General features: G+C 40.2%; 3 protein-coding genes across 5 annotated transcripts; 1 reads left to right on the top strand and 2 right to left on the bottom strand.

Moving 5' to 3' along the window:
- Nucleotides 1-46: 46 nt before the first annotated feature.
- nsdhl (NAD(P) dependent 3-beta-hydroxysteroid dehydrogenase NSDHL) lies at nt 47-7,963 on the bottom strand. The gene is made up of 7 exons (XM_082547702.1): nt 7,722-7,963; nt 7,466-7,627; nt 7,067-7,213; nt 6,837-6,965; nt 5,057-5,199; nt 3,357-3,459; nt 47-3,258 (listed from the first exon to the last, which is right to left on the bottom strand). Exons 1-7 carry the CDS (start codon nt 7,740-7,742, stop codon nt 2,926-2,928), a joined length of 1,038 nt encoding a protein of 345 aa, XP_082403828.1. The 5' UTR covers nt 7,743-7,963; the 3' UTR covers nt 47-2,925.
- A 2,400-nt stretch (nt 7,964-10,363) lies between these two features.
- Nucleotides 10,364-13,288, top strand: cetn2 (centrin, EF-hand protein, 2). Of its 2 annotated transcripts, XM_082543312.1 has the most exons (6): nt 10,364-10,443; nt 10,571-10,650; nt 10,811-10,975; nt 11,415-11,543; nt 11,633-11,770; nt 11,994-13,288. In XM_082543312.1, exons 2-6 carry the CDS (start codon nt 10,648-10,650, stop codon nt 12,081-12,083), a joined length of 525 nt encoding a protein of 174 aa, XP_082399438.1. In that variant the 5' UTR covers nt 10,364-10,443; nt 10,571-10,647; the 3' UTR covers nt 12,084-13,288. The 2 variants fall into 2 exon arrangements, with proteins under 2 accessions (XP_082399438.1, XP_082399437.1); XM_082543311.1 differs by lacking the exon at nt 10,364-10,443 and having other exon boundaries at nt 10,450-10,650.
- Nucleotides 13,289-15,054: 1,766 nt separating this feature from the next.
- gcna (germ cell nuclear acidic peptidase) lies at nt 15,055-20,385 on the bottom strand. Of its 2 annotated transcripts, none has more exons than XM_082509441.1 (13): nt 20,216-20,385; nt 19,786-19,889; nt 18,890-19,001; nt 18,702-18,774; nt 18,519-18,571; nt 18,364-18,430; nt 18,199-18,269; nt 17,275-17,691; nt 17,024-17,174; nt 16,780-16,924; nt 16,116-16,251; nt 15,744-15,948; nt 15,055-15,618 (listed from the first exon to the last, which is right to left on the bottom strand). In XM_082509441.1, the coding sequence occupies exons 2-13, from the start codon at nt 19,873-19,875 to the stop codon at nt 15,387-15,389; spliced, it is 1,752 nt and encodes a 583-aa protein (XP_082365567.1). In that variant the 5' UTR covers nt 19,876-19,889; nt 20,216-20,385; the 3' UTR covers nt 15,055-15,386. The 2 variants fall into 2 exon arrangements, with proteins under 2 accessions (XP_082365567.1, XP_082365566.1); XM_082509440.1 differs by having other exon boundaries at nt 20,241-20,384.
- Nucleotides 20,386-20,783: the final 398 nt, after the last annotated feature.

Genomic DNA, 20,783 nt, shown 5'->3' on the forward strand with positions numbered 1-20,783 from the left:
GATAATGAAGAGAAACAGCGGTCGTCAGAAAAAATAGAACACAAGCTTGGAACATTCTTAATTTTATTCTTAAAGCAAAGGTGTTTTATACTTTCACGTGTGTTTCTGTGAAGGAAAAATCATGAATGCTGGCGTGAACATTGAATTTCTTATATAAGCTCTGGTAAAGGTCATTTATGGATTACCCTGTGCTTTGCAATACGCAGGATATCCTAGGAAGAAAAACAAATGAAAGCCCATTGTAAACAAACTGTTTGCTCAATCCGAGCGACTATATCCATGTTTGTGTAAGAGAAAGTCAAGGATGTGCCTGCAATTGTCGAGCAATTTTTTTCTCCTACAAATGGCAAAAGAACACTTTCTGAGCATTTGGCCACAGTTTCAACTTTCTGAAACCACACTGTGCCTTAGAAAAAGCACAAAAACCCCATAAACAGTCTGTGTACATATTTACGAGGCCGTTTCAAAATCACAGAAAGGGTGTAGATAGGTTTCACAACACGTCACAGAAAGTAGGTGGAAGAGGAAATTGGCAACTCTGAATGCCAAAGTGTCGCTCTGGCAAGCACACTTGCAAGTGTAAATGCTAACGTGTATTATTCACCTGGATCTCTCTCCCTTGTTCCCTTGTAGAAGAAACCAGTCAGACGGCCTTGCCCAGTGGCTCTGACTCTAGCAAGTGAATCATTAGGGTGCTGCTGCTCAGAATTAAAATGAGAATGCAAAGTATCTGAACATAACCCCCACCTTATTCTCACCACACGAAGACAAGGAATGACAGAAATGCTGAACAGGGAAAAGACAAACTTAAGTAATGTAACCAATGCATTTAACGCAGTGAAGCACGTCAGTGTCAACGACGTCATTAGTATCTCAACTTTCTCATTTCCATGTAGGAGATGGATGTGTAAATATTAAGATTATAGCTGTGTTTTAGTATTACCCAGCCCATCATTGTTTTTAATGACAGTGCTTGAATAACACAGAGTCTCCCTGACTCATCAAAGCACACGCCATGCTTATGACACCCAGCACCTAACAGCTGAGTGACTGGAACCTGTGGATGTTAATCTAGTTCACATGATGTCATATCAGAATTTTATTAGACTGATGTGCATGCATTTACCTGTGCACTGAAACCACTACTGGTGGCTGCGTTTATTTCTCCTCTTATATCAGAAATGGTGCACTCACATTCTGCTAATTTTCTCCTCAGGATGTCGTCCCCGTGGACAACAACACAAGATACCGACCCAAGGAAGTATTTTGGTACAGAGGTTAGCAGAGGTTTGTTCTCTCATTGTGCAGGAACAAGATCCTGGGTTTGAATCCACTGCCTGGCCATGACCTTTCTGTGTGGAGTTCGCGGATTCTCTGTGGGTACTACGGCTTCCTCCCATGTAGGTCCAAAGACCTACACATTAAGCACTATGGTGATTTAAAATTGGTTGTAGGTGTAAGTGTGAATCACTCTATTAGACATTTAACAAACAGGTACGTCCAGTGCATTCCCCATCCCTCACCCTATGACAGCTGAGATGTTCCAGCCCAAACCGGATGAAGACATGAATGGTTGGATATTCATAGGGAATATGAACAGTCCCAAAAAAGTAAAAAAAAAAATATATATATATCATAATGATGTGAGAGTGTTGTTTAAACAGTAGTTCCCCTTGGGGAGGTCTGGAGTTATAGCAGACTGCAGAGACTAAATAAAAATAACAGATGGCTCTGCCCTGCAGGCAAGGTGTGGGCAACTTTGTAAAAGTGCTGCCAGGTAAGCAAAGAGCAGATAATAAACCTGCACTAACTACCACAACTACAAAAAAAAAAAAAAAAACAACAACAAAGAAATCCCCTTGGCTTCAACACAGTGTGTAATAAAGAGAGACCCAAATGTATTGGCTGTCAAAATCCTGATTTCTGTCGTGACGCCAAACAAGTTAGGACTTGTTTTTTCTGTAATGTCCCACACTGCAGATGCATTTCTAACCAATTAGTGTTTCAATGAAATTCTGTATCGGTTTATGGCTGAAGGATGCGTCTGAGAGCCTTGTTTGCGTGGGCATGTTTGCAGTGACGGTGCAGTCAATTCTCTTAGAAAAGTTTTCCACATACTTCTGCAACCTGACTGCAGGGATTTGTCCCCTTTCAGCTACGAGATGATCAGCGAGGTCAACCACTGATGTTAGGCAATAAGACCTGGTTTACAATCAGCCAGTTAAGCTATCCCAGAGGTATGTGACAGGGTTGAAGTCAGGGCTCTGTGAAGGCCATTCAAGTTCTTTTCACTCCAAACTCTGAAAAACATTTCCTAAGAAAACCTCACGTTGTGCATGAGGGCATTGTCAAGTTTAATCAGCAAAGGACTTTCTGCCCAGACAGTTGGAACAAATATGTAAGCACAAGACTGTCTACAGTATCGCTGAAGATTTCACTTAACAGCATGTCAGAAACTTGTGCAACGTCTGTTCCAGGCCAAACATTCACATAATCATATATTACACACATGTAAATATATATATATATATGTTCTATCAAGAGCATGTGGAGGAATGTATAAAGGCATTTTGAAAACTCAAGAGCAGCATCTCAGTGTTTACAAGTACAAAGAACAGAAGACAACAAAAATCAGCTGTGATCACTGTACTGGCATTAAGAGTGGATGTACTCTGCAGTTTGTTTATGATCAGACTGCAATAAGGGCACCAATACCAGCACCATCTGCTGCCATCTACTGGTGGAATGCTACATGAAAAATAAAAAAGGCATACAAATGCTTCACATGGTGAAGTTTATCTATCACTAGTGACTTCCATCATTTTCCATTTAGTATTACCGCATCACATTATTCTCATTATGAGTTTAATTGTATAAATGCCCAGAGCTCTACATGTCTCAGCAGTCTCTAATTCCAGCCACCTGTCAAGCCTCGCATCTGAGATGAGGATAGCTCTCTACGGTGCGTGCAATCGCATCCTTCAGGCTGACCACCGGTGTGTAGCCCAGGTCTTCTTTGGCACGTTTACAGTTGTAGTAGTGGTGGGTTCCAGCCAGAGCCACTCTCATCGGTGTAAAAGTTGGCTTGAAAGATATTAAAGGACTCAATAGTACGGACAGCAGCCAGAGGAGAAGCGCCAGTCCGTACACCAAACTGTAAGGCAGGTGGTAGCGGGGAGGAGGATATCCAAGACCCACCAATACTTGAGACATGAAGTCCCAAAAGCGAATTGGCTCATCGTTGGTTATGTGATATGGCTGGAAGACAAATGGAGAAAAATTAAAGTAAATTAACTGATCGAAAAGCATGTTAACCACTTGGTGCCACCACTGCTGTGGATTTTATTTTAACTAACCTTCCCACATATGGGGGAGTCTGCTCTCAGCCGTTCAGCAGCCAGAATGTGTCCATGAACTACATTCTCCACAAAGGTGAAATCTACCAGATTGGTTCCATCACTGAAGGAGACAAAAACTAATTATTTAACTGAAAACCATCAAGACATCCTTTTTGAAAATAAGTACTAGGATCTAATAATTAGTGGTAGTAGCACGCTTTCATGCTGCTTTCACAGGAATTACAATGTTAAGTAGCTGTTGTCAGATGCTGCTAATCACATGAACAGTTGATCATCAGCAAGTGCGAGCACTGCTATGAAAGCAAACGTTTGAGCGCTTTATTGGCATTGAGCAGTCAGGTGTGTGGTAACACAATGCCACAATTCTCCCAGGAGTGAACGATTCAGCAAATTCACCCCAAGATCAGATTGAGTAATATTCAGAAAACTGCCCAAAAGCTACATCTCAGACTGTACATGTGTAAGTTGGCGTGTTAAAAGTTAAAGTTCATGACAGTACAATTCGTAAAAAACTGAAAAAGTACAGCCCATTTGTAAGGACTGCCAGGAGAAAGCCTCTTCTGTCATAAAAGAACACGGCAGCACAGCATAGGTTGGCATAATTACATCTGAACAAACCACAAGAGTTCTCGAACAATTTCCTTTGGATGGACCAAACCAAAGTTGAGATGTTTGACCAGAATACACAGTGCCACATTTGACAAAACCCAAACACATCATATCAGCATAAACATGGTAATGGAGGGAATCATGATTTTGGCTCGTTTTGCAGTCACGGGACCCGGACACCTTGCAGTCAACGAGTCGACCATGAAAAGTATTCTAAAGTCAAATGTAAGAACATTCATCCGACAGCTAAAATTCTGGCAAAACTGGGTTACGCAACAGGACAATGATCCCAAACACAGCTGAATGGCTGAAAAAGAACAGAATCAGTATGTTGCAATGAACCAGTCAAAGTCCACACCCCTTCCTGGCTGAAATACCATAGAAGGCCTTAAACAGAGTTGTGGGTAAACATCAATGAACTGAAGCAATGTTGTAAAAAGGAGTGGGCCAAAATTCCTCCACTTTTATGTGAGAGATTGATAACGTCATACAGAAAGCAATTCAAGTTTGTTTTGTTTTTCACATGGCTGTGTGGGCTGAGCCACTATCTCAAGGCTGCTTTCAGCTTCGTATTTCAGAAACACCAATACTTCACTGATAACTTAACTTGTTTATTAGAAGAGAATGCTAAAATCCTTGATTCAACTCGGTATTGTTTCACCATCAAAACCCACTCAAGACCAAAGAAAGCCTCGCTTTCAAATCCTACAACTCCATGTTGTCACTTTCTGTCAAATGCTGTGAGTCCAGCCTTCCACACCACAAACAACACATCACAGTGTTTTATGCTGAAGGCAGTACATGCAGATGCAGCAGCTGCTGGCTCCCTCAAAAATATATTGGGGGGTGTTTTTCTTGTCTTTTTGCTGACGCAGGCTTTACTCTGAGCTCTTATGACACACGTGCACTGATGTCGTCAAAGAAGCATAGGAATTGGACTAAAATCAGCAGACCTTCAGATCATCAGCAGTGATTGTTGCTGAACTGATTATCATTTAGTCTTATCAGTTTGTTAGTTGTGTTTTATCATATTCAAGCTGTTTCTATTAAGTGAGTGATTATTAAATTTTTAAAATGCTATGACTCACCCAATGATGAATTTCATTTTGCCCCTGCGAGCCGTGTCCACCAGGATGGGAACCAGCTGTGGATCTCGAGGACCAAAGATGCCGTGAGGCCGAATTGCAACTGTGAGGAAGCCCTTTTGCTTGTCACAAGCCTTGAGGACCAGCTAAACACAAAAAACAGAATAGGATACAGCTGCAAAAGAGTGTCTGCAACTTCCAGACTTCAGCTCTAAGCCCCTACAGGCCTCACTTTTCTCAGACAACCCACAGAATAGCAAATGGACAAGAAACAAGAATTAAGGAATAAAAATTTGGAGGGAAATAAATGTAACATTTGGACTCTCTCTGCACTAATACACATTAAAAAAAAAAATAAAAAATTTAGCCTATGTGCTTTTGAACCTCATCATTTAGATGTCAGGTATCATAGGCTGTGCACCCAAGCCAAAAACCTGTTTTTCCATAAGGCAGCTGTTCTAGCGGTGACTAGATTTGAATTCTTTGAATTGGCTCTGATGGTTCAAGAACAGTTTTTAACCTAACTTACGTTAATATAGAAACCATTAACTCGAACGTTAAAATGTTACCAGATTAAATATTGGATCTTAACAAAATAATGCAACAAGATCATGTGGAGAATGCATGTATATATGCATTTAAAAGCAAAAGAAGTAGGCTAGTAGGAATTTTTATTTGTTCGCATGTTAATAATAATAATAATAATAATAATAATAATAAATAATAAATAATAGATTGCATTTATATAGCACTTTTCGAGACCCTCAAAGCGCTTAACAATTCCACTATTCATTCACATTCACACACTGGTGGAGGCAAGCTACAGTTCCCTGTGGGCTTGCATGGGCTTCCTCTGGGTAGTCTGGCTTCCCCCCCACAGTCCAAAGACATGCAGGTTAGGTTCAACACGCTCCAAAGCCCTATTGGTGACTCTAAACTGGCTGTAGGTGTGAATGGTTGTCTGTCTTCAGGTGTTAATCCTGTGATAGATTGGCAGCCGGTCCAGGGTGTACCCCACCTTTCGCCCTATGACAGCTAGAATAGGCTCCAGCCCCCTGTGACCGTGAATTGGATAAGTGGAAGAAGATGGATGGAAAAAGAGGTATACTATTAGATGGCTCAAATGTGGCCCTCCATTGTATAACAACTGAGTAATGAAGATAGGAAGATATGTCAGATGGAACAAATAATATGTTGAGAATTCAAAAAAAGATCTATTCATCATAATATTGCTGAGATGAGTCAGTTTACAGATTGGAAACAATACACAAATCTGTGTATTTATGCATTCATGCACAATCCACTGTGAGGTCTTTGTTTCTCGTTTTTCTCTCTTCCTTATGCCGTTATATTTGTCTTAAATTATCCATTTTATTTTAATATATTTAATAACATTTGCATCTCCATAATCTGCATAATTACTCCAGCTGTTCTGTTCAGCCATTATCAAGATGAGGGGTTTTTTTTCTATGTATCTAACTGTACAGATACAAACAGTCTAGATGAGGCTTAAAAATGTGACAATAGAAAACAAGAGGCTAAATTATACTTGTAAATGCATTCAAATGAAATGCAAATGAAGAGTTCATTATTTCTCCTGTTCTCTCTAAAATGTATGACTGACTGCATCAAAAAGTGGAAATTAAAGCCTTCATTTCACTCCTATTTTGGTTTAAAATAACAAATAAAAATTTCTCTCTTGCCTTTGGGCTACAGTGCCAACTACAGGGCCTTGCCAGTCACACCAACAAACTCGAATACACCCTCCTACGTTCCTGCCTACCTTCTCCTGCTCAATTTTGGTCTTTGTGTAGTAGTCAATGGGCTTCTTGGCATACGGCAGATCCTCTCTCCCGTTCTTAACGTCAGTCCCCTCAAACACCACGCTGGCACTGCTGGTCAGGACCAACCTCTGGCAAAGAAAAAAACAAAACAAAACTGCACATTAAAGACACTTTGTCTTCTCTTATTCTCTAAAGAGTGAACTTTAGGCACCTAAATGCTCTCCCTCACCTGTACTCCAGACTCTATACAGGTCTGGATAACAGTCTGTGTGCCCTGGATGTTGACCCTCTCAAACAGAGCACGGTCGTCACTGGCAGGCGATGGAGAGGCACAGTGAAAGACCAAGGACACATCCTTCAGAGCTGCCAGCAGAGCCTGGAGCAGAACAAAGCAGACACCTGGTGAAATTTGGTTTGCATTTGTTTGTCCTGGGGAAGGAGTTTTGTTATCTGGTGCAAGAATGAATTAGAAAATTGCACTTAAAGAAATCTTTACTCTTTAAACTGACCCGATAAGCAATAATTTAAGGCCTTTTAACCCGATTATCACCCAATATTTTGTGGTCTAGCCATTTTTTTTTTCTTTTTTGACCTTTGAGCCCTCAGAGATCTGAAAGAGCAGCCTCACTTGTTTGTCGCACAGGTCTCCCTGGTAGAAGGTGACGCCGGGCAGCTCGTAGCTCTGACGGATGTCAAACACAGAAACAGAGTAGCCTCGGTCCAGCAGCTTCTCCACCAGGTGTCTGCCCAAGAAACCGGACCCCCCGATGACCGCACACCGTTTACTACTCTGTATCAAAACAAGCGGGGGGCGATTACTGACAAGCACAAGTGAATATAAAATATCAAAGCACAACTGGGCTGATAATGATGTTTTAACTCACCGGTCGCACACGTGTAGCCATGGGAAACCAATGAGAAGTGACCAACACGTAAGTAAACCGTGGTGGGTCTCAGGCAGCGTGGGAAAAAGTTTTGCGTGGAGAAAATCGATGCTCAGCGCAGACAAGATAAATGTGACGACTTTTCGTACAAGAAGCATGCGACACTGTTTCCTGTGTCATATACCCGAGCCCAAGGAAACCGCGCACGACCCACCTGAAATGTTCAATCAGCTGAGAGAGAACCGCTCTCTCATTGGTCAAGTCACGAAGCTGACCCTTGCGAAAAGCCAGTAGTATTTGGGATACGTCAAAGAACGCCACCACATTGACCAATCAGGGGGCAGAAGCTTATTTCAGCCGTCCGCCAGCTCAAAAACCACGCCCCCTTGAAAATCTAACTTCAAGGAGCCAGCTTGAAAATCGTGATGTTTGATACTTAGTAGCCCAACAATCAACATCTTTTCTGCAGTATATCCGCTATCTCTCCTCTGCACATGTCCAAACCATCTCAGCCTTACTTCAAACATTTTGTTCTACAAGCCACTCAAACAGAGCTTACACAACTGCCAAAAATGAAAGTACTGCAAGCAGAGTGAAGGCTTTATAATGTGAGGCGTGTTGGCATATACAACCAGTAGCGGTTTTTGATAGGGGCGACACGGGCAGTCCTCGGTGCGCCTGCTCGCTGCTGAAGTCAAAGTAAACTTTATTGTCATCTCTGCTACATACAGTCCAGTATATAGAGAGACAATACGACGAGGCTCCAGTTACAGCAGTGCAAGTAAACAAACAATAAATATAAGAAGAGTAAGAAAATAAATATACACTTTAGGACCAGGAGTAAAGGGATCAATAACAATTTAAAATGTATAATTTACAGTTTGATGATTTAAAGTCTCACACACAACCCATCGAAAAGGGAGGGGGGGCGGCTGCTTCCAAATAGAGCACATTTCATTCATAATGATGTAAATCCAAGCCCATTATGTATTCCTTATTTGAATCCTGGGTTGTGCGAAATCCCAGAAATTCACCCTAGACAAAGCCAGTCTGTGAACTAAGGTGTAGGTCTATTAGGTTATGTTGTGGTGATCCTCGGGTTGGGGGATTTGTGTTCATACTGGAGTGCAAAATTAAAACCAATGGAAGATGGACAAGAAAAGTTCAAAGTCATCAGGTGCTCAGCTTAGAAAAAAGAGAAAAGAAGAGGAAGAGAAACGAGTAAAAGATACAGGAAAGCAGATGTGTCATTGGATAATGGCAGGTCATCCTGAAACAATCAGAATCAGAATCAGAATACTTTATTAATCCCTAAGGAAATAATGTGGATTACGGTTGCTCCAAAAATAAATCGTAAAACTCCAGAGGGAGTGTTCGCCCAGGGCGCCAAACAGGCTAGGACCGCCACTGTATACAACAGTGATAAAAATGAAGAATAGAAAAAATGACGCTAAAGAAAAAAATATATAAAACTGAGATCGTGCAAAAGAGCATGAATAAATAATATGCACACAGTGAGTCTGAGAAACAACAGCAAGAAGGTATAATACAGACTCGTGTTTGTGTGAGTTTTGCAGAGAGCAGCGGAATTGATTTCTTGAAGCGTTCTTTATGGCAGCAGGGTTCAGAAAGTCTGAGGGAGAATGAGGTCTGCTGGGTCTGCTGGGTGGAATGAAGCAGGGATGATGGATTGTGCGTGACTGAGAGCAGCTATATCAGTGAACCTCTGCTCCTCACTTACTCCAGCGCATCCAGATTCAGGCCAATGATGCTTCCAGCCTCGTGGATTAATTTGTTGATCCTGCAGGCATCTCTGGCACAGATCTCCACCATCTCGGTGCATATATTACAAGATCTGTGCTTAAGCATAAATAACTTGCTCACATATGATGCAAATATCACAGAGTGTAGAAAAGTGTGTAGAAAAAATTAAATAAATAGATATATAAATAAAATAAGAAGAGCCTTCTAATTGCAGTATTAAACTCCATATAACTTGGACTAATAACTTCTCGTTTCATGTTCTTCTTTATTGATTCTGGAGAAGATTATGCTTTTTCCACGTCGTGCTAACCCTTATTATTATTATTATCATTGTGCATTATTGTGAGCAATGATGAGTTTATATAAGACTGTATTATATTGTGTTGTATATAAGCGTTTTATTTTACTTTTATATTTTTAATTTATGTTCTTTAGTGTGCACTGGGGGCCGTGGATGCATTGCAATTTCAAATTCCTGTCTATGATCTGTACTTATGGTTTTTGACAATAAAGCTGACTTTGACTTGATTTATTGTCTCATCAGACTGTGTTAGACTCTCAGTGTGTTTCTGAATCCATAGCACGGAGGAAATTAAACTGATTACCACGAGGAATCACACCATTTACATAATGAAATGACATCATATCTATTTAGGTATGACTTCTCAGATCTCCACATTATCTCCAAGCAGCTTCTATCCGTAGCACACCTTCTGCGCCGCTGTGAATGTTGTTACCGTAAAGCACCCCGTGATTTTCACCAACCAATCAGCTTTTTTCCCGACTGTTGCGTTTGATTTCTACTTCTCGTTGTGCCTCCGTGCATCCTTTCTCTAACTCCTCCACGTCCAGGAACCACTGGTTGTCCGCTGGCACAAAAGGTAAACAAATCAAACATCCGCTTCGTGACACAAGCTGGTTCGCCTGCGCTTTTCTTTTTTCATCCACATTTTAGCAGGTAGGCTGTTACAGCGAAATAAGAACGATGCTTTACTGTATAACATATTTCTCCCAGACTAGGTGTCATTAAAGCAGTGATGTAAACTGGAAACCGCTTTATTGTCTTCCCCTTCCCAAAATGACAGCGTCACAGCCCAGACGAAAACAGTGATTGGCCTAAAAGATCTGCAGCCAGATTTGCCAGGTACACATAGAGCAACTGATGGTGAGTGAACATATTTCATTATTTAGAAATTACGTAATTCCGTGTTCGTTTGTGGCATCTGACTGGTATAACCTGTAAACCGGCAGTGGTTAGGTATGGGGGAAAACACGTTTTGAATACAATACTTTATATTTTTTTCCTCCTGTGTCCCCACCACCAGGCAACCGTTGCCAAGAGACCATCCCTGCAGGGTCCGGTGCCCCCTCCTCGCAAGAAGACAGCCCCCAAGCCAGAGCTGACGGAGGTACAGAAGCAGGAGATCCGGGAGGCCTTTGAGCTGTTTGACACTGATGGCTCTGGATACATCGATGTGAAGGAGCTTAAGGTAAAATATCTCATGCCCTGATGTCTACATGTACAGTTAGCTGCATATATAGTTATTTGGCACACTCATCATTTAGTGCTTCATTTAGCCAAATTTATTTAAGTTAAACTGAAATGATGACTATCGACCCAAAGTAAAGACTTTGTTCACTATTTTGAAAGGGCTTAAATATATAAGGGGATAAAATAAGTTCATTTTTTAAAATGTTTTTCTGCTGGTAAATACTCATTCTCATTGCACAGTGATGGACTCTGTTTGGAAGCAACCTTACAATCTTCTATTTGAAGTTTTTTTTTTACCTTTTTTTTAAGACCGGCTAAAGACCAGATTAATTGTTATTATGTCCCACTGATACGATACATAATTTATCCTGCCGCTGCTAAGGAAGGATAATTACCTATGTATGCTTTGAATATCTGCGTTTCTTACTCTGTGTCAGGTTGCCATGAGAGCTCTGGGATTTGAACCAAAGAAAGAGGAGATCAAGAAGATGATAGGTGAAGTTGATAAGGATGGCACAGGAAAGATCTCCTTTGCAGACTTCCTCATTGTCATGACGCAGAAAATGGTAGACATGTGTTGCATTGCTTTTAATTCTATGTTACTAAAGAGTTGTATTGTCCGGAGTAAAGTACTCTCCCTCTTCTCTAATTTTAGGCTGAAAAGGACTCTAAGGAGGAGATCTTAAAAGCTTTCCGGCTGTTTGATGACGACGAGACGGGCAAGATATCATTCAAGAATCTGAAGAGGGTAGCCAAAGAGCTTGGGGAGAACCTGACAGATGAAGAGCTGCAGGTGAGGCTCTACATCATGGCATAAAAGAGCTAATAATAAAATATCAAAAGCATATTACTGTATCTAGCTGGTGGGTTGTGTTGACAAAGCCAAAGGCTGTGAAGGCAGTTTAGAATAATGTCAACACAGCATTTGCTCATGAATGCTATCAAGCCAGCTTGTTTTGCTTTCTCCATCTCTCAGTTCTTCTTTTCATTTCCTCGTGTTTTGTGTGTTTCTGCAGGAAATGATAGATGAAGCGGACAGGGATGGAGATGGGGAAGTGAACCAGCAGGAGTTCCTGCGCATTATGAAAAAAACCTGCCTGTACTGAAGCAAATGAAAGGCATTAAGGTTGGGTGGACCAGGCTGGATCAGTGAGGGTGTTTTGCTGCTCATCCATTTATCCAGAAAACAAAACCTTATTATCGTTGTATAGTGCCATAATTTTTTTTTAAATCAGTCAAGACATTTAAGCTTCAAAAACTACAATCATTACAAAACCTTTAAAGACTTGGACAAAAAGTCTAGCAAAATGCCAAACCACCCTTCTTTCAGTTACATGACAACATACTGCCAAAACTGTAAGAGTACACCCTCTTACCTGTTAGAATGCTGCATTCATTTATGAAGGATATATATTGATAATATTATAGAGGTTATTCATCGTGCCTGCACCAATACAGTGACACGTAGTACATTCCAGCGCTTTGTGTGATACTTTGTGCATTATGTTAGCAGTGTCTGTTCACTCTCGTATACTGGTGACTCCCATTACCGTCTCATGTTTCGGCTCTTTTATACTGGTTTTCCTGGGAAAATTTGCAATGCAGTGAAGGTGTTTGTTAACCACTGACGACTGGAGAGCGCTCTGTCTCATCTCCGTGCTGCCTGTGGATTTGTGCCTGTGCCTCTTAAAGGGGTAATTCTCACAATCAGGGAAGCTGCCTCTTAGCACACCATCATCTTGGATCCCACACCTACAGGCCATTACACACCAAGTGCATTTTAAAAAAAAGTGACATAAAATTTAGAATTTTTTTCTGTTCCAAACTTTTGCGGAAAATTCATCCTCAAAACCAACATCAAGCGATGATGAGTCGGTCCTGGGAAGTTCTGGGTTCATCCAAGCTGTATCACGACTGCTTCCGGACATATTTCATGATGTCAGTGGGGCAGTTTGAGCTCTTGTTGGCAGAGTTGGGAACACATTCGTGTTCAGAGAGCCGACTGACCCAGAGCAGTGTCTGAGGTAAAATACTGTTATCTAACTATTTGTATATTCAGTACTGTGCATGATTCAAGGTACAGCACACTTCTTGCCAAGTGAAAAAATCGAGCTTGTTTCAAACATATAAATGACTGCATTAAGAATAGGTGACTCTCATAAAATATTTTTAACCAACAAAATATTCGCACAGATTTTATGCGTCCGGTGTGTAAAGCCTTAAGGCTGTGTAAAATAAAACATGGATGTAGCCTTGTGAAACCTTGTTTAGAAGCTTTCACTTGAACAATTTGCCCATTTCATTTTTTTTTTTAAATAACTCTTTCACCCATAAAGATGACCTTTGAATGCCTCCCCGTACCTTTAATGACCACTTTGACACCTCTGTATTTATCAATAAAGGTGTGGTTTGACCACCTTTAGTGCTCAAATAGTTTCCAAGGGTAGTTGCATTTGCAGACACCCCCCTCACTAAATTCTGACCAACACACAGTCATTTTGTTGTACAAAAAAAACAGTCAGTTTAGAAAACAGCTTCAAGGGTTACTCTTAGTAGGCTTTTAACAGGTAACAGGCAACGCTGAGTTTAACTCTTAAAGAGTTAAACTCAGCATTACCTGGGTGTGACTGTGAAAGAAACAACACTGCTTGACCATAAAGTAGTGAGTTGTCAACCAATAGGTATACCTGCACTAATACAGTTTTAAAAAAGAAGAATCAAAATAGCATCATGCTGATGTGAAACATGTGTCTGAGACCCTTATTTAGTGAAGAAGCTGTGTACTTAGCTTATAGGTCAAATAAGTACTACAGCAGTTTGTTTAAAGACCTTTGGAACTACAAGAGCTGCCCCTAGTGGCCTGTGAAGGAAATGCAGGCTTAAGTCAGTTTGCATTGGCTTCACTTTCCAGGTCCAGAAGCTGCGTCCTTGTTTTTTTTATGTACAGTTTTTGGTCACATTGTCTTAAAGGGATTGTTAATATATTTTCTGTCATGCTTTTGTGCGTATTTTATCATCAATATTCCTGAATGTTTTACATAATGTCTTGTGAATTGAATTATATAAACAGCACAACAGTATTTCAGTTAAAATTAAACCCATTGAAGCAATTTGTCCTCGTGTCCTGTTTATTTTTACTTTTATTTTTAAATGAGCATTGCTCATTTGAGTGGCTCGACTTTGGATTTATCTCCAATTTTTTTAAGTTGCATCATAAAACCTTGAATGTATTTTTTTCTGATGCTATTAAACACAGATACTATGCGGTCTTCTGCTGCTGTAGCCATTCTGCTTCAAGGTTTGACAGGTTCTGTGCTCTTCTGCATATCTTGGTTGTAATGAGTGATTATTTGAGTCACTGTTGCCTGAAGTTCTGACAGCTTGAAGCAGTCTGGCCAGTCTGACCTTCAGGAGGCCACCTTGACTATGCTTCAGTGTATTGGGTTGCTGCAATTTGTCTGAGTACTTAGATGCGATCTTTAATAAGCAGCTGAACAGATAACCAATCAAGTGGCCAGTGAGCATATATGCAGACTGGTTGTGCGTTAAGCCCAAGTAACACCTATCCCTATCCAAAACAGTATGTTGTCATGTGGCCTCCAAACAAAATACATAAAATAAACAGGTGATGTTCTCCAGAGTAAATGACAGTAGAAAATGGTGTATATTGTGAGTCACTAACAAACAGTGAACTGTACAAATATAATATAGAATTTACAAACCAATGACAAGGCCTGATTAGTAGCGCCCAAGATCAAAAACTGGGTCACAGAAAAATCTTCCCCACATCCTAAAATAACTGCTTTGATTGTCCTGATGAGTTGCTGAAAAAGCATTGATTATGATGATTTAGCTCAAATGTTTGTGAGAATAATATCTAAGAAGGGTTTGGTTAATTAAAAAAAATCCAAAATCAAAATGTGCAGACCTACCTGGAGATTATTGCAGAGGAGAAGGTGTATGAGGAGCAAGAACCGAGTGTGTCTGAGGAGTGATGGGGAGCGTGGGATGACAATGAGCAGAGGAACACTGAGCATTGTGTTCAGGCTGTAGCTAGCGCACGTGCTGACCATCTTAAAGAATTAAACTTTATTTGAAGACTTGAAGGTGCAAAACCAACAAACAAACGAAAAAAAACCCGCACCAGCACAGCATTAAAAGGCTCATATCAGACATTTACCATGGTACTGTCACTTATTAAGTATGACATTGTTTGATGCTATCATCTACACAAGCACACAATCAGAAACATTTACTTTCTATTCATTCAGTTTTTCCAGTTACAGCAACTCTAATGATCAACAGACAAACAGAAAAAAAAAAACATTGAGAATCATAGCTGCTCAATAATGTAAGACTATCTGACTGAGATATTTCATAGGCTTCCTGTGTAAAGGACACATACTGGCTCAGCTTTGACTCAGTTTAGTCTTCGAGGCAAAGTCTGCACTAAGTTTCCGCATCACCTCTGCATGACTCTGTCCTGCTAGCTCCTGTCGTACACTCGAGTAATTTTCCTTGACAAAGTTGGCAAAAGGCGTGGGAGCACGTGGCTTAGAAGGCGTCAACAAGACAAGCTGACCAGTGCAGAGGGCGCACACAAATCTCTGCGTGTCCAGTGACTTGGAATGACGGCCGATCCTATATGGAATCACAGTAAAAAAAAAAAAAAAAAAGAGAGACATTAATCAGGCTGAAATGAGCTCAAACGCTCTGGAAACACACAGTGACTCATAAAATGGAGTAAGTGGTTTTGGTTTACATACGTGTTCTTGCAGCGAGTGCACTGGTACTGGAATTTGTACTTGATGTCATAGCTGTGGCAGCGCGTGACCATCGGCAGCTCCGGATGTGCCAGTGTTGCTTTGCGAGCATAGAGCTTCCAGAAGTTTCCATGCCCGTCCCTTACACCGTTAATCAGCCATGTTGCAGCATGACACATTTCATGTATCAGTGTGTCCCTGAGACGATCTAGCAGGGAAGCACAAAGACAATGTTGTCATACAAAACGAGGTACCTTGTATATATGCGCACGCACATATTCAGGAACAACAGCACAGTAAGAGATTCTAAAGCTCCACAAGGTCGCAGCTTCCCTGACAAGCAAATAATTCTAGGGGACCTTAGTAAGCCATTACCTGCAGAGTCACAGACTTTCTCTGACAGTTCTATGCGGGCGTAGCGGTTTCCTCCACCCTTTTCCTGCCCCGTAACGCAGTAGCCAGCTGTTTTACGCATCTTCTTATTCCAGGTCACTGACATATTCGCAGGGAGCTAAAAAGAAAGAAAGTTAGAAATAAATGAAAACAAAAACTCACCCTGCTAGCAAAGACATTAAACAATGCAATGTATAAATATTTCGTTCTTTACGCAGAGCGTTTCATCATATTTAATTTACAATAATAATAATATAAAAAGAATACTGGAGTTTTAAATTGTACATCAATATTGAAAGAACTGCATGGGAGATTCCGGCCTTTGCTCACAGTTCATATCTTCATTCTTGAAACTCATTAGTGAGCATTTTATCATTTAGCACAACAGCTATCCTACACAAAACAACCAGAGAGCTTTGCAGCTTCAATATGTGACCCATCCTTGACTTGTTTATGTCTAACAACATAACACACAATATATTACAGATGGTGGTTCTACTATGGCTGCCAATAGACTTTAGGCAACCAGTGAAAGCAAGGGGTATTTCACAAAGTCTGGAGATTTTCTTTTACGTCACGTGCATCAAATTAAATATTCCTCAACTTCAAATGGAAAACAGTCTAGTAAACAATGACTCTTCATTACCTTACTCTCAAACACTGTGGTGTTGTACAGGTGGTAGAGTTTACTTGTGAGTGCCTCTTTGTTCTGCTTAAAGCTGCCCACATAGCTGGAGCTGGGATTTGTGAGCGACTGCAGGAAGCAGCCCGGGGTCTTACACAGCACATTCCTAGAGGGAAGCAAACAGAGCAAAATGAAGACAAACGTTCGTGTATAAAAGGAAAAGGCTCACTATCTGGTGCCCAATTAGTGCATCCACTAGACGCACTTGCTGGTTGGACCGTGTCTCGGCTCGCTCTGACTGACGGCTGGCTTCAAGATCGATGATTTTCCAGGTGTCTTCACACCTAATGATTTAGAGCCTGGTGTTTGGGATACAGAAGGAACTGAGACTGTCCCAGCAGGCTCCTTATTGCTCTCTAAATTTAATTGGAAAAAGGAGAGCAAGAGATATGAGCATGACAAAAAAACCCAAAAGACTGTCAGATTCAAACATTCAGAATTAAGCAGTTACCGTACCTTTGCTGTTGTTCGGCAGGAATGAATTCCCTATGAAATTGTTTTTCTTTTTCAGTCTCTCCAGCAGGGATGTGAACTCCTCCTCAGAACTGCTTGAATCATCCAGCTTGGAAGGCATTGAAAAAGTGCGCTTGGGAGAGATCACTAATGTTTTAGCTCCGTTTGAAGGACGACACAAAGGAGACAGAGCAGGAGGAGAGGGGAGTGACGGCGAAGTTTCATCGTCATTGCACAGAGGAGGAGTATTCTCACTGGTCTTTGGAAGTGACTTGGGCCTCGTGTGACGGGTTCTCCAAGTGCTCTTCAGCACAATATTATCATCATCCTCATCATCGCTGACAAAGACAGGTGAATTATACAGAGACAGGGGTCGCCTTGTTTGAGGCTGGGATGTTGGAGTATTGGTCTTCTTAGGAACTACAAAAAAATTTGAGACAAAAATAAATAAATTAACAGACTTTTACATATGCATCTGACACATATTTAAAAAAGCAGCAACAGGGAAATTAGAAAAAACAAGACGCCTGATACATCAACAAAAGCTTTGTATACAACCAGAAAATAATTTGCAAAGTGAAGAATAATCCTCTCCTGGTTTGTAAACCACACAGCAAGTGAACACTGTCACGTAGGCATAAACAACTAGGTGTGACTGATTGATAATCTAGGCCGTAGATCAGTCAGGTGCAACTTCCCAAGATGAGATTTTAGCTCATTTCCCCATTAATGAATTAAATCAATATCACTGTTATATTAGAAGCAACACAACAGGCTGCCTTGCTGATGCAACTCCAAAGGGATTTGTTTCTCCTCCCGGGATCAAATGGTAGGTAAATGTGAAGGCTGTGTCATTTATTGTTGCATGTGACATCTCCCGACATTATTTGGGATCATGCTGGAAGTGAGGAACAACAGCAAAATTACCTTTGAAAGATGATTTTGGCTCAACAAAGTCATCATCTGATGAGTAGTCGTCAACTATAAAATTATGGAGGCTGTGAAATTAACCCGGGGGAAAATGTTTAGCAGTAAATAACATTTACTTCTGACGGGAAATAAAAGTGGTGGATAAAAATTCATCGGACTCACCTGTCCTCACTGCCACTTTTAGATGTCTTCTTGGGTTTGGTATTGGGAGTTTTTGCCCGCTGAAGAACTTCAATGAGCAAAGATAAAATATCCAAAAATTGTATTGGTGGGATATATAGACAAAATCTAACCAGAAGAATGACATTAGCACTTACATGTTTCAAAAGCAGTATTGTCATCATCTGAGCTCACCACCACAATGTTTGAACTGAAAATAATAAAAGTGCTTTTTAAATACTTTAGTTATATCATAATATAGTCATTAGTGTGAAATGATAAATCAGATAGAAAATCTAGATCAGAAAAAGACAAAATGCTTCATGAAAACATTTTCATACCTGCCTGTCTTTGCAGGACTGCGTGGCTTGTGTGAAGTGGCTTTAGCTTGGGGTGTGGCTTTTTCCATAAGAACTAAGGCATTAAAGGGTAATAGGAAAAAAATTAAATCCATACATGAAACCAAAGTCACACCTTTAAGCATTGTACATTAATAAAAAAAATTTTTTTAAAAAGCCCAAACACTTACACCTGTCAAATTCATCGTCACTCGATTCGCTCAACGCAGAGTTTCTCCACTTACTTGCTGATCCATGACCACTTGTGCCAGCATGACGACTCTTACCAATTTTACTCATCAACTGCAAACAGAAGCAACAACAATAATAATGTTTATTTATTTATTCATTTTCAATCATTTACTTCATGGTGATACCATCACTTTTAAATGCAAATCAACAAAATCAACCCCTGCCATAGTGGGTCTCCAAAAAAATAAATAAATAAAATCTGTATATTTAACAAAATTATTTTCTTAGACATTAATAAAGTGCTACCTGAGTACCAACATTTTGACATTAGACTATCAATTGATATTTTTCTTTTTGTTTTGGTTACCATATTTGCTCAATCCAGCATACAAGTTGAATGAAAATAGCATTTTTGTAACTAAGAATGTTTCTAGAGGCTTCAATTGACATTGTGAAATACAACTGTACTCCATTCAAAAATCATTTTTTATACAAATATTTATTTAAACAACCAGCCATCACACAGTTTTGATGCACCTGCCCCAAATTACAGATCGTGATGCCATGACATTTATTATTTGACCAAATTCATTGAAGTTTGAGTTTGTCTTTAATAGTTTTGAGATATTCATGCTGAAACAATTCCTCAGATGTAAAAGTGCGGAACAAATATTGTCGACCTAGGTTGACGGACTATTTAAAAAATGTATCTCTTAAAAGGTATCTGATATATGAAGCTAAAAGGGAGACGATCGATCATCTCTCCTCTGTCTCAAACGCTGTACTTGAGAGCTATTCTCTGTTCCAGCAACCCAGGCTAATAGTGCCAGTGTGTTTACCAGTTTTTAATGAAGTCCGCGATAATTTAGGGGTTTAAAAAAAGTATGCAGCAAACCTTCTTTTCCGTTTCCTCCAGTCCTCCCTCATCCATCCACCCCATTCTTTTAGCCACTTTGTGAAAAGACTTGGACGTAGCATCGTTCATAGTTTCCTTCAAGTCTGCAATAGCACACAATAGCACGAGCCATTTAAAGTTTGCTCCAGCGCTAACATCAAGCTAGTTTTTTATAACATCATAAAACCACAGAGTGCTGCTAATTGATAGTTTTTACCAAACATTTTTCATTTAACCAATTAATTTTTCTGGTTGGAACAAAATATATCTATATGGTTGAGGGGTTACAGCCTTTAGCTGAGCAGCGTTAGCGTTACCGTTAGCAACGGGGTCTCTAGCGTTAATCAACTAACATTAACAAGAGCTAGCTGGTTCATTTTCCCCCATTAGCACACACTGAATTACCGACTTATAAAACAAACAAACGAACCCGACAATATTTGTTATTTCATTACCAATTGCGCTTCTGTTATAAGAGAATAAGAGTGGCTGAGAGAATAGGGAAGCAACTACGAAGTTAAATTCAAATCTTGTGCTCCATTGCACCGGAAGTTGTCACCGTGATATTGGACCAATCGTAGCGCGTTCGGAGTGGCACTGAACCATCTTGTCCACACCTACGTTTGCAGGAAAATAATCACGTAGACAAATTTCACAGGAAGATAAAGTTCAATTCAGTTTTTAATGCAATTCTACTTTTAATAGAAAAAATAATCTGTCAAATTGATGTTTAAATTACTGTGGTAGAAATTAATGTCTAACTAGACTTGTCATGGCTAACAAAACTTAAATTAATCTATGTGCACATTTGTTATATCTCATCTTACCAGATAATATGAAAGTCTTCTATTACCTGTATCACTTGACTTGGTTGGCTGTCATGCATCAGTCTGACAAGGAATCGCCATGGCTTTTAGTAGCTCCAGACGTACCAACTATGCATTTATATATTGAATATTTTTATTATCTATGATTTATGACAGTCTTATTGGACAGCC

This window comes from Aulonocara stuartgranti, assembly GCF_965226115.1.
Source record: "Aulonocara stuartgranti genome assembly, chromosome: 2".
Taxonomy (NCBI): domain Eukaryota; kingdom Metazoa; phylum Chordata; class Actinopteri; order Cichliformes; family Cichlidae; genus Aulonocara; species Aulonocara stuartgranti.

Excerpts from the sequence above, each read along its gene's own strand:
- cetn2 (XM_082543312.1), top strand. Across the intron at positions 11,544-11,632 it reads TTGTCATGACGCAGAAAATG|GCTGAAAAGGACTCTAAGGA; the intron begins GTAGACATGTGT and ends CTCTAATTTTAG. Across the intron at positions 11,771-11,993 it reads TGACAGATGAAGAGCTGCAG|GAAATGATAGATGAAGCGGA; the intron begins GTGAGGCTCTAC and ends GTGTTTCTGCAG.
- gcna (XM_082509441.1), bottom strand. The coding sequence starts at position 19,875 with ATGAACGATGCTACGTCCAAGTCTTTTCACAAAGTGGCTAAAAGAATG. Across the intron at positions 18,431-18,518 it reads CAATACTGCTTTTGAAACAT|TTCTTCAGCGGGCAAAAACT; the intron begins GTAAGTGCTAAT and ends TGCTCATTGAAG. Across the intron at positions 17,692-18,198 it reads GCCAAAATCATCTTTCAAAG|TTCCTAAGAAGACCAATACT; the intron begins GTAATTTTGCTG and ends ATTTTTTTGTAG.
- nsdhl (XM_082547702.1), bottom strand. The coding sequence starts at position 7,742 with ATGGCTACACGTGTGCGACCG. Across the intron at positions 6,966-7,066 it reads GTATAGAGTCTGGAGTACAG|AGGTTGGTCCTGACCAGCAG; the intron begins GTGAGGGAGAGC and ends TTTCTTTGCCAG. Across the intron at positions 5,200-6,836 it reads CCAAAATTGAGCAGGAGAAG|CTGGTCCTCAAGGCTTGTGA; the intron begins GTAGGCAGGAAC and ends TTTTGTGTTTAG.